The sequence below is a fragment of the Littorina saxatilis genome, linkage group LG17 (assembly GCF_037325665.1).
Source record: "Littorina saxatilis isolate snail1 linkage group LG17, US_GU_Lsax_2.0, whole genome shotgun sequence".
NCBI classification, from domain to species: domain Eukaryota; kingdom Metazoa; phylum Mollusca; class Gastropoda; order Littorinimorpha; family Littorinidae; genus Littorina; species Littorina saxatilis.
In genome coordinates this window covers 56,456,663-56,468,336 of record NC_090261.1, presented here as the reverse complement: position 1 = coordinate 56,468,336, position 11,674 = coordinate 56,456,663, and the positions used below count along the sequence as shown (strand labels likewise).

Below are 11,674 nucleotides of genomic sequence, written 5' to 3'. Positions count from 1 at the left end.
TTTCAATCTGGTTTAAACCGACCTATTGTCCCCTGAATCTGTAAACAACACTGGCAGACAGTGAAAAAAATATTAATATGAAGTAACCCTATGGGCCAGTACAATCAAAGATTTGCAATAAAGGCAAATTCAGGATATAATGATGATAAATGTCATAAGCAGAGATGTATTCGACTGTGTCTCTGGCAGGTGGGTGCAGAAGAGAAGAAGGAAGAGTACTGGTAAAATAATCCCAAGATTCTCATGACTCGAAACACGTACTTCTCATGAAACATCTTTTTAAATGCCACATGCACCCAAGCAAAATATACCTTGAACTGGAAGATTTTCACTAGATTCTGAAGATTCCCTGAATTTGGATTTCAATAACAATGGTTTTAAAGAACAGATTAAATTACAAGTGACAACCACAACAATGCATGCAATATTGAATAACTTGAATATTAAAAGGCTGCTGTCACTGATTTTGAGTTTTGTTTAGCAAACGGGAAGAGTATTTCATGTTTTCCATTAATAGTGTTGAATACTACAGTTCAAAGTTTACTGCTTTGCAATCATAATTTGAAGCACTATAAAACATCTAATTACAATACATGTACACATAGATTCTTCAGCAATGTATAAATATTGTTAAGTCCAAACAAATTTGAACAGAAACATGAAAACTATGAACAAGTGTTGAGACATTCCTTCCCAAAACTGTTTCCTGCTGCCAGTCCTTGACTAAAGCATTACATACAAGACAGCACAGTTCAACCCATTCTGGGTTGAGTGATGTCACATTGCTGAACCAGCTGACTTCGGCATATGCACTGTTTGACCTCTACCTTTCATAATAAACTGCTGGGTGGGGGGTCGGCCCGCTATTGCGCGGGGCCGTTATTGCGTGGGGCCGCTATTGCGCGAATCTTTTAGGGTTAGGGTTAGGGTTAGATTCGCGCAATAGCGGACCCCCGCAATAGCGGCCCAGCCCCCTGGGTGGTATGTGAAGAACCTTATGACCTGTCATGACTAATCCCAGCATAAAAATAGAAAGGTGCAAGTGTTCATGACAGGTCAGCCAGTACAATACACTGTATAATTGACATGTAAATATATGAAATACAAAGATTGCCAATCTTTGAGTGTGATGAAATGAAACAAGCTACAATATATATATATGTCTGATCAGGCTGTCAGATCTGTTTAATCCGTCAACAGTTTCAAACTGTGTGACTGTAGTGTACATATCCTTGCAGACAGCACACCATTTTTTCTCAAATGCTAGCATCATTTTGATTTTGAGTCATGTCTACTACAATCAAATATCATTCAGGGAACATAAATATGCATAGCATATTATTCCAAACCTAACTACTGTATCTAACAAAAATAGACAAATGGTGTAGATGTAATATAATCAGAAAACCCAACCACAATTGCCATTGTCCAACTGCAGTGAAACACCCACTTACCCTTAAAACCTCAATTCAAATACATTAACATGCATGTAAATTGTAACCCGGCCACTGAAAAATCTTAGCCCTCAATTTTGTAATGTAAGTCATAGTCATGAATATCATTGTCATCCTGTAACCCCCTGTAACCCTTAAAACCTTATTTCAAATACATAATTTACATACATGTACGTAACCCAGTCACTCAAAAATCTAAGCCCTCAATGTTGTAACCAAAATCATAGTCATAAATGTCATCATCATATTCATAGTCATCGTTGTCAGAGTTGGGATCCTCACAAGCAGAGGCGCTGTCGTCTGTCTCGCCGTCAGAATGCTGGAGGGTGACATGCAGTGCATTTGCGTAAGCATCGTCATACTTGCTGCATGGACTGAGCGACTGCACAACAGACACAGGTACGTTACCGGGGGCAACCACAGATATGTTATCAATGGGTGGAGGGATGTGGGCCATGGCACAGGGGAACTTCTCCGAGATTTCATGCAGAGAAGTGCTGAAGGGCTGCTCATTGTTCAGAACGTAGATGCTTTCTTCTTTTGAAGTGATGAGCTGGTGCCCATAGGCCTGGCCTTCACCGCCTGCTGCCACCTCCCCGCTGGGTGAAGGAATGGTGCGAACAGACGTGATCCATTTAGCACGAATTTCATCCCAAACCAGGGCAGGTTCACCGGGATGGTAGACGTGCACTGTGTCATCACGCAGACACATTGTGTAACATCGTACGAAATGATCGTACGAGATGTCAGGGGCGGACATGTCCAAGGAGCAAAAGATCTTGGATTTGATGTCAAACATCGTAAAGCCCACTGACTTCTTCACACAAAACTCCTCTGAGGGGCCGGTGCGATGACGAAACCAGACGAAAATCTGACGGTTCTCCCTGACCACGCACCTCGCCAGGCTGATGAATCTGGAGCCTGGGATCTGGAAGCAGGAGTACTGGTTGCTGTTGAGGTTGCAGACAAACAGGTGGCCGGTCCCCTCCTTGTTCCCTACCACCACCAGCTGGTTGCTGCACAGCGTCATCGCAGGCGGCGCTGTGCGGTAGTTGGTGAGCGTGGTGCGGTAGCAGGGGTTGTAGTTGTCTGACGTGCGAAAGGAGAAGAGGGAGGGCTGGCCGGTGATCAGGTCCACCACCAAGATGTTGATCTTCAGCATGTCTGTGGGATAGGGGAAGCTGTAGCACAGGTACATGTAGAGGCGAGCGTCGTGCACCAGCATACTGCAGACCGACTGTCTTGATGGCACCAGCTGCAGCATGCGTTCTCCCGACAGCGGGAAGTGGAACCATTTCTGCAGAGACAAGTCGTACACCATCAGCTTCATGAACTTCAGTCCCTGATTACACACGGCGGTGAACAAAACAGGTGTTTCTGACTTGTCTGGACTCAGCAGTCCTGGCATGCTTTTACTGAGCGAGGCAATGGGTTTGGCGTTATCACAGACAGGGCTTGTTTCAGTAGAATGAAAAGCCAAGGATGCTTCTGCGCCTTCCAAGGATCGACGCAGCTCTCGACCCAAGTACGAGGCTTCATTTGCATAGTCTGATATCCAGGATTTCACGCAGTCTATTAAACATGGCAAGTAGGTCTGGCGTACCAAAGGCTCCTGGTCGACCCAGCGGTTCACAACCTTTTTCAGCTCAAGATAGCTGGTGTGCTGCACGACGGAGGGAATTTTCAAGAGACGGAGTAGGCAGTCTGGTGGCAAGTCCAGGATCTCATCATGGTGGATGAGATAGTCATGAAATCTTGCTTCAATGATATGTTGAGCCGCATCTGCAACCTCTGGCAGATTGTGATCGTCTGCTAGGAATCGAACCCGAAGACAATTTGACAAATCGAGATTGCCAAGATCAAGCAGAAACTGCTTGCAGTATTCTTTGAGGTCATCCATGAGAAGGAAATCAGAAACGGCGATGATTTCCACCACGTTATCGGTGGTGAGGAGTATTGAGCCGGTGTACATAAAGTCCAGAACACGAGCTAACACATCGTCGTTTTCCAGACTCAGGGAGGCAGACAGATCGACCTCTGTCGTGGTCTTCTCTCGCATATCGCACGTGAACATGGACAGAAAATACGGGCTTCCGAGAGCGAGGATGGCCTTGTGAGCGTAGAATTTTCGGCCATTTAACTTCAGTTCGATATCGCAAAGTTCCCCAGTGTCCCGCTGTCGTAGAAGGGGGCGAATAACAGAATCGTGAGCGTTTTTGGAGAAAGTCTTTCGCGATGCTTTCATGTAGTGCGACATGGTGCATCGTGCTTTCAGTGCTGCCGCCGGTCACCCTGACTCACTAGAAGGGAATCCTGTGATTATTCACTCTGGGTGTGTAGCCGATCATCTTTCTGCTGCCGAAGAAAATCAATCGAAAGTTAATGAGTGTCTCTCAATATTATGATAAGCAGCTCCTGAGAGTGATTCCCCTTGACCGGAAGCGGAAATTATCGTCTGCTACAATCGCATGGCCCCCAAGGAGTTTCGGACGACAAAGTCAATGTACAGTTTGTTATGAGATCTCCGAATCGTATCCTCAAGGGGTGTGTGCAAAATGTAAAGTGCCCGTGGATCCATATAAAATCAACACATTTACTTTAGCCTTTGTGTACTTTGGTTTCAATTAATTCAAACATTGACCAAAAAGAACGCGTGCCAATGTCACGTTTTGTGCTCTAGTCAGTCTACACAGAGATAGTCAGATACAGTATCTGCTCTACAAGATGTTATAGCGTAAGAGACCGGAGTCATCACCCTGCGCTTAAATGTCTCTGCTAATTTTTCGTCACGTCGCTCATCGTGCCCTGAGGATGAGAACCCCACCTTCCCTTCTCTTCAACAGAAAACAGCATGTTTCCGGATCAGTTGAAACGAAGTTACCCCCAGAAGAAACATTTCAGAAGAGGTTTGTGGGCAGAGACATGTCAAAACGCAGATTTACAAAAGCACAAGTCCACAGAGGCGTTCCAACTCCTCAGACAGTGAATATCAAGAACATATTCTCAGAGGAGGATGTTGCTTCTTGTGCTAGTGATGACTCTCCTGCCAGTGATGAAGGGATTCAGGAGGAGGACCTGGAGGAAGGACCTGCAGCAGTTCCACACTTGGTTGCCAGAAGTGCTGCAATGTCTGCATTTCAGTCCAAACTCAGGCAGTATGAGGCCGACAGTTTTGAGTATTCAGCTGAAGACTGGAAACAATTTCAGCTTGAAGCTTGCGCAGAAAACCCACACCTGCATAAATCGTGGGAGACTTTATGCATGCAGCTGATGTATCACTCTGGTTATGCAAAACTCGCCGCCTCTCTTGTTAGCTACCTCAGCACAGCAGCCGATTCTCCTCCAAAGATTTCAACCCTGTGTTTGTACATAGCGCTTCAGGGAGAGTATGGAGGAGAGGACAAAGAGGAGATCATTCTGGAAACCTTCCAGAAAGTTCAGGAAATGTCTGATGTGTTTGATGCTATAACTGCGAAGTACCTTATATCCGGACTGGCAACAACTTCTCAGTGGCAGAAGACGCTGGACATTCTTGAAATGGCAAAATTGACAGCTAGCCCAGGGACAGCTTATTTCAGCCCAATCATTGCAGCTGCGATAAGAGAAGGTGATCTTGAGATGGCATTCCAGCTTCTTGATGAATTGGCATCAAAAGGGTTTGAACCGCAGGACAAAGTGCTGAGGCACATTATACATGAGTGTGAGAAAGCAGGCAGCCATGATCTAATGGAGAGGTTTCTTGCGTGTGTCTGGAGATACAACTGGCCCCTTTCACCGACTAAGGCAAAACAAGTGGAACTTTACTACACCAAGTATGTGTGCATGTATTGTTCTTTGTTACACCAGTCATTTTTAGTTGAAGATAATCAGCATCGTAGACAGCAAGAAAGAACAAGTCGCGTAAGGCGAAAATACAACATTTAGTCAAGTAGCTGTCGAACTCACAGAATGAAACTGAACGCAATGCAACGCAGCAAGACCGTATACTCGTAGCATCGTCACCCCACCGCGCACGGCAAAGGCAGTGAAATTGACAAGAAGAGCGGGGTAGTACTTGCGCTGAGAAGAATAGCACGCTTTTCTGTACCACTCTTCGTTTTAACTTTCTGAGCGTGTTTTTAATCCAAACATATCATATCTATATGTTTTTGGAATCAGGAACCGACAAGGAATAAGATGAAAGTGTTTTTAAATTGATTTGGACAATTTAATTTTGATAATAATTTTTATATTTTTAATTTTCAGAGCTTGTTTTTAATCCAAATATAACATATGTATATGTTTTTGGAATCAGAAAATGATGGGGAATAAGATGAACGTAAATTTGGATCGTTTTATAAAAAAAATATTTTTTTTACAATTTTCAGATTTTTAATGACCAAAGTCATTAATTAATTTTTAAGCCACCAAGCTGAAATACAATACCGAAGTCCGGGCTTCGTCGAAGATTACTTGACCAAAATTTCAACCAATTTGGTTGAAAAATGAGAGCGTGACAGTGCCACCTCAACTTTCACGAAAAGCCGGATATGACGTCATAAAAGACATTTATCGAAAAAATGAAAAAAACGTCTGGGGATTTCATACCCAGGAACTCTCATGTCAAATTTCATAAAGATCGGTCCAGTAGTTTAGTCTGAATCGCTCTACACACACACACAGACAGACACACAGACACACATACACCACGACCCTCGTCTCGATTCCCCCCTCTACGTTAAAACATTTAGTCAAAACTTGACTAAATGTAACAAGTCGCGTAAGGCGAAAATACAACATTTAGTCAAGTAGCTGTCGAACTCACAGAATGAAACTGAACGCAATGCCATTTTTCAGCAAGACCGTATACTCGTAGCATCGTCAGTCCACCGCTCATGGCAAAGGCAGTGAAATTGACAAGAAGAGCGGGGTAGTAGTTGCGCTAAGAAGGATAGCACGCTTTTCTGTACCTCTCTTCGTTTTAACTTTCTGAGCGTGTTTTTAATCCAAACATATCATATCTATATGTTTTTGGAATCAGAAACCGACAAGGAATAAGATGAAAGTGTTTTTAAATTGATTTGGACAATTTAATTTTGATAATAATTTTTATATATTTAATTTTCAGAGCTTGTTTTTAATCCAAATATAACATATTTATATGTTTTTGGAATCAGAAAATGATGGAGAATAAGATGAACGTAAATTTGGATCGTTTTATAAATTTTTATTTTTTTTTACAATTTTCAGATTTTTAATGACCAAAGTCATTAATTAATTTTTAAGCCACCAAGCTGAAATGCAATACCGAAGTCCGGGCTTCGTCGAAGATTACTTGACCAAAATTTCAACCAATTTGGTTGAAAAATGAGGGCGTGACAGTGCCGCCTCAACTTTCACGAAAAGCCGGATATGACGTCATCAAAGACATTTATAAAAAAAATGAAAAAAACGTTCGGGGATTTCATACCCAGGAACTCTCATGTCAAATTTCATAAAGATCGGTCCAGTAGTTTAGTCTGAATCGCTCTACACACACACACACACACACACACACACACACACAGACAGACACACACACGCACATACACCACGACCCTCGTCTCGATTCCCCCCTCTACGTTAAAACATTTAGTCAAAACTTGACTAAATGTAAAAAGGCAGAATATTGTTTTCAGAAAATGTTTGAGTTACTTTTTAAACTGCATTTTGAACTCTTCAGGAACATGTCTTGCATGATGGAATAAATATTGTTTTAAGTACCGGGTATCATAATTAAGCATTGGAACTTCCCTTTCAAGACCTACCCAAACCAAGACAATCAGATCTTAAAAAGGAGGGACTCTTAAAATGGGGTTAAGTTCACAGAAGCTGCATGTGCACAGAACATCTGATAAATCAGGTCTTAAAAGGAGGAAATACTAGATTTGGGGGTCTTAAAAACAGAGTTCCACTGTTTAAAAAATGTAAATAGTTGATGATGGAGCTGTGTGTTCTATATAATTGCTGTTTTTGTTTCTATAAGTGTTCATTTATTTTGGTAGATTGTCACAGGAGAAGTGGAGCTGCAAGTGGGCTACAGTGAACACAGTCAGGTCGGTGCCTTTCAGTGTTTTATCTCATGAATTGGTTAAAGATGCGTCCTTAGCAGCTGTTTATTCCTACTTTACATCGGACATATATATACATCCCATGATTCAACTTGGGAGAAAAAAACCTATGTGACTATGGTGCATTTGTTCCCCTCAACCTAATTCTGATGACATATTCAAAGGCATGCCACCCCCCCACCCCTGCTCTCCCCCCTCAACCCCCCCCCCCCCCTCAACCCCCCCCCCCTCCTCAACCCCTCCTCTCCTCAACCCCCCCCCCCCCCCCCCTCTCCTCAACCCCCCCTCCCCCCTATGCCCTGGGTATGGGATGAGTATAATAAAAAACACACCATCAGAATGACCTGCATGTGGAAAACCACGTCCTCTTGAGTTCTTTTTGTCATTTCATGCCTTTCATTCTGTATAAAAGTTCTAACCTCATTCTCATGAGCAATCCTAATTGTTTCAGGGGTACATGCCATGCATGCAGGCAAAACCTGGATCGTATAGAGCTGGCCAGCTCTGACTTCGAAGCACTGCAACGAGAGTTTTTGGAGCGCACTCTGGTTGGGAGTAATGTGTACCTCAAAACCAACCCGGCAGAGTTGGAGAAGTTCCAAGACTTTGTGATGGAGCATGCACCCTTTGATGTTGTTCTGGATGCCTTGAACATTGCTATGAGGGGAAGTGGAAAATTCGGTTTGAGAAGATCCACTCAGGTTAGTTTTGCAGATGTGTACACGAGGCAGTATTTTGCTGTTTGCATCTTTACAGTTGAAAAAAATTTGTATTGGAAACCGTTTTGCCATGAAATCATTTTTGCTTGTGTTTTGCTGTTTACCTTGTCGCTGCCAGAAAAATTTATTGGTATCTTTTGTTCATGCCATGATTGATTGCATACAAACTTTGTTGTCATCAATGCAGTTTCACACAAATGACAGAGTAAGGTTAATTTTCAAAGACCTAAAGCAAAGTTCAGGCTTGTTCTCAGGCACATATCTCTTTATGCTTGCTCCATAAGATTGTTTTCCAGTCTTACTAGTAAGTGTTAGGACTAGAGAAAATAAAATTGTATCTTAAACTTAAAGAACTATGAAGATATCTTATACAAAATATTGCTCCTCTGAGTTTAGTCAAGAATGCCTCATGGTCTCATATAACACATATTTTGATCAGTACATTCTCTGGCTTGTACTTTTGCAGCTACGTGAGATTGTGCACTACTTTGCTCGTGAACGACACATGAAGGTTCTGGTGATTGGACGAGCACATATGAAGAGGTGGCCCTCAGCTGACATGGCCTACATCCGTAGAAATGCAAAGGTGTTCTTCACCGAAAACATGTGAGTCTTTCAGATTGTTGAAGGCTGTCTACAAGGTAACCAAGAAAGCAGAGATTTCTTCTGTTCCCTTACAATGAAGTCCATTGATAACAAAATACATGTATAAGTAAAGATACACATATGATGTACTGAGAGATTGTGTTTGCGTTTGCACAGAAACTATGCTATTGTTTATTGTTTTTTGTTTATTTTGTTTGTAATTTTGTTTTTGACATTAGTTTTGGTGATCTGCTTTGAGTAACTGAAGGACAATCAGAATCTCCAAATAAAGTTGTTGTTTTTTTATCATCAATTACCGTATGGCAATTTTTTTTAATATGGCTTCATTTTGATGATCACTTCAAGTGCGTTTTATTGAAGGCACTACCATGGAACCACCCTTTTATGACCCCCACAAATCTGAGAAATTCAGGATTTAAAAAGGAGGGAGTCTTAAATGGGGGTAAATTTACAGAGTTTATAACAAGAACATTTGAAGAAACAAAGTCTCAAAAGGAGGGAGGGCCTGAAAGGGGGGGTTCTACGGTAGTTTACAAACTGCACCAGATTTGGTCAGGTTGGTAGTTATTCTTTTGTGAATCTATTTGCAGGAAGGTGATTAGGCCAAAAAAAAATAGGTCTGTTTACGGTAACATAGAGTGAAAAAATAGGGTCGGTAGGTCGGCTTTTTTTTTTCCATTTTTTTTTTTCCATTTTTTTTTTTCTTCTCCCCTCTCTATGATGTTTCACAGTTCATTTCTTCTCATCAATCCCTGTTTTTGCCCAACATAACTATAAACAGTACTTTGAGCTTACCTCCCTTCTGTCGTCTGCTGCGTTTTTTTTTGTTTTTTTCAGACGATCCAAAAAAAAAGATTAGGGTCGGGCCTAAAAACTAGGGTCGGTCGGGTTACCGTAAACAGACCTATTTTTTTTGTTGGCCTTACAACCTCTGTCAGTGTCATACTGCAAGCATGATTATTCCATTGTGAATTGCTCTTTCTTTCAGATCTTCAGATGATCCATTCCTCCTGTACGCAACCCTGTATAGTGGCCGAGACTGCCTGTTCGTGTCTGGCGACTTCATGCGTGATCACAAATACAACCTTGGTCCAGGCTTCAAGGATATCTTTGAGCGATGGCAGAAGTCCAGGCAAATTGTCAACTTTGTAGCACAGGCAGACGGAGTTTCAGTTAGTGTGAGTAGAGTTAATCTTCAACTTGTTGTTGGCAGTGTTAATTAGATAGAATGTGTGCAGTCTATCTGTGTTTGGATATCTCTGTTTCATGGATTTGTGATGCAAATGTTTGGGGTAATGCTAAATTCGCTTCTTCTTCTACTTGAAGATAGCTTGCATGGATGCCAGTCTCTGTGTTGACTTATTATGAGCAATGAGTGTGTTTTTGATGAGGGCCTAGCGATGACGGTAGAGAAGACAGTAGTATTGTGCGTATTTATGCATCATAAAGAACAGAGGTATCTAGAAATGACATTTCTTAGCCTGGTTATTTCTTTTAACCTCACACAAGCCAAAACCTGGCTGTGTAGTAAACATTTGAAACAGAACAAGCAGTTTATACTGAAAAAAAACCTTTTCCACTTCATTCCATTATTTCTTGTTATTTCTGTGTTGCAGATGCCCAGCCAGTATGACTGCGGCCCAGTGAAGGACGAGAAAGGGTGGCACATTCCCTACGATGACGGTACCTCTGGCCTTCGCTCCAGTAGTCAGTCTGTGTTGTGTCTGCGGTACAAAGGGGAGCGTGCAGCCCCACGACAACAAAGAAAACAAACTGATTCTGACCAGAGTGGCAGAAAATAAGCAGATTTTTACTGATTTACGGCAACCGTTGCCCACAGTAAAGTGCTCCTACCAGTGCACAGATTGTATAACGGGCAACATATAGCTTCACAGCGCCTCAGAAATTGATTCAACTCTAACAAGAGTGGCAAGAAAAAACCCAGATTTTCACTGATTTACGGCAACCGTTGAGCACAGTAAAGTGCTCCTACCAGTGCACAGATTGTATAACGGGCAAAGTGTAGCTGCACAGTGGCGCAGAAAGTAAATCGATTCTGACAATAGTGGCAAGAAAGAAACAGATTTTTGCTGATTTACAGCAAACGTTGACCAAAATAAAGTGCTCACACACGATATAAGGGGCAAGTTTTGCTTCACGGCTCCACAAATAGTGTACCAATTCTGACGAGTGGCAAGGAAGAAACAGATTTCCATTGATTTACAGCGTTGACCTCATCGCGTGCATGAGTTTCTTTAATATCTGCAGCATATGATCAACACCTGAGTGACTTCAACAGGGTGGCAACGTTGAGGCAGATTTTGATGGACCGTCTGGTAGCAATCTATGCACCTGAACTTCACCGTACCTACATTGAGATCAGTGCATGAGGGACATTTTGGACCATTGCAATATATAGTATTACATGATTTTCTTTATCAGATTTTGTTAGTTGTGACCTGTTGAGTCACCTTTATCACCAAACCGACGAGACGGTGCATAAAGCAGAAATGTGTTTATTTGTAAATGTTCACACTTACGTGAACTGCATGACAGAAGTGAAATATGGTACTTATATTTCATAATAAATGTGGCTAAGAGCAAGATGTTGAAATGAAAAAAGTGCATTATTGATCTTGAATGGTGTGTTTGTTTTGTTTTGTGAGGTAGTTTGTTTTCACCATGTGTGGGAGGTAGTTTTCTTCTTCAAGCAAAACAAATAAATAGAAAAACAACCCAGCCGATTTACGAATGAACAAAACAGACAGCAACACATTAATTTTTTGTCAAGCATTTATTTTTTTCA

The 11,674-nt window shown here is 41.9% G+C and overlaps 2 protein-coding genes across 2 annotated transcripts; one reads left to right on the top strand and one right to left on the bottom strand.

Annotated features, from left to right (window-relative positions):
• Window positions 1-921: 921 nt before the first annotated feature.
• LOC138951719 (uncharacterized) lies at window positions 922-3,781 on the bottom strand. Its single transcript, XM_070323281.1, has one exon. It carries the CDS (start codon window positions 3,709-3,711, stop codon window positions 1,642-1,644), a length of 2,070 nt encoding a protein of 689 aa, XP_070179382.1. The 5' UTR covers window positions 3,712-3,781; the 3' UTR covers window positions 922-1,641.
• Window positions 3,782-3,928: 147 nt separating this feature from the next.
• Window positions 3,929-11,509, top strand: LOC138951720 (mitochondrial ribonuclease P catalytic subunit-like). Its single transcript, XM_070323282.1, has 6 exons — window positions 3,929-5,266; window positions 7,478-7,528; window positions 7,995-8,244; window positions 8,729-8,868; window positions 9,857-10,046; window positions 10,485-11,509. The coding sequence occupies exons 1-6, from the start codon at window positions 4,221-4,223 to the stop codon at window positions 10,668-10,670; spliced, it is 1,863 nt and encodes a 620-aa protein (XP_070179383.1). The 5' UTR covers window positions 3,929-4,220; the 3' UTR covers window positions 10,671-11,509.
• Window positions 11,510-11,674: the final 165 nt, after the last annotated feature.

Excerpts from the sequence above, each read along its gene's own strand:
- LOC138951719 (XM_070323281.1), bottom strand. The coding sequence starts at position 3,711 with ATGTCGCACTACATGAAAGCATCGCGAAAGACTTTCTCCAAAAACGCT.
- LOC138951720 (XM_070323282.1), top strand. The coding sequence starts at position 4,221 with ATGTCTCTGCTAATTTTTCGTCACGTCGCTCATCGTGCCCTGAGGATG. Across the intron at positions 8,869-9,856 it reads GTGTTCTTCACCGAAAACAT|ATCTTCAGATGATCCATTCC; the intron begins GTGAGTCTTTCA and ends TCTTTCTTTCAG. Across the intron at positions 10,047-10,484 it reads CAGACGGAGTTTCAGTTAGT|ATGCCCAGCCAGTATGACTG; the intron begins GTGAGTAGAGTT and ends TCTGTGTTGCAG.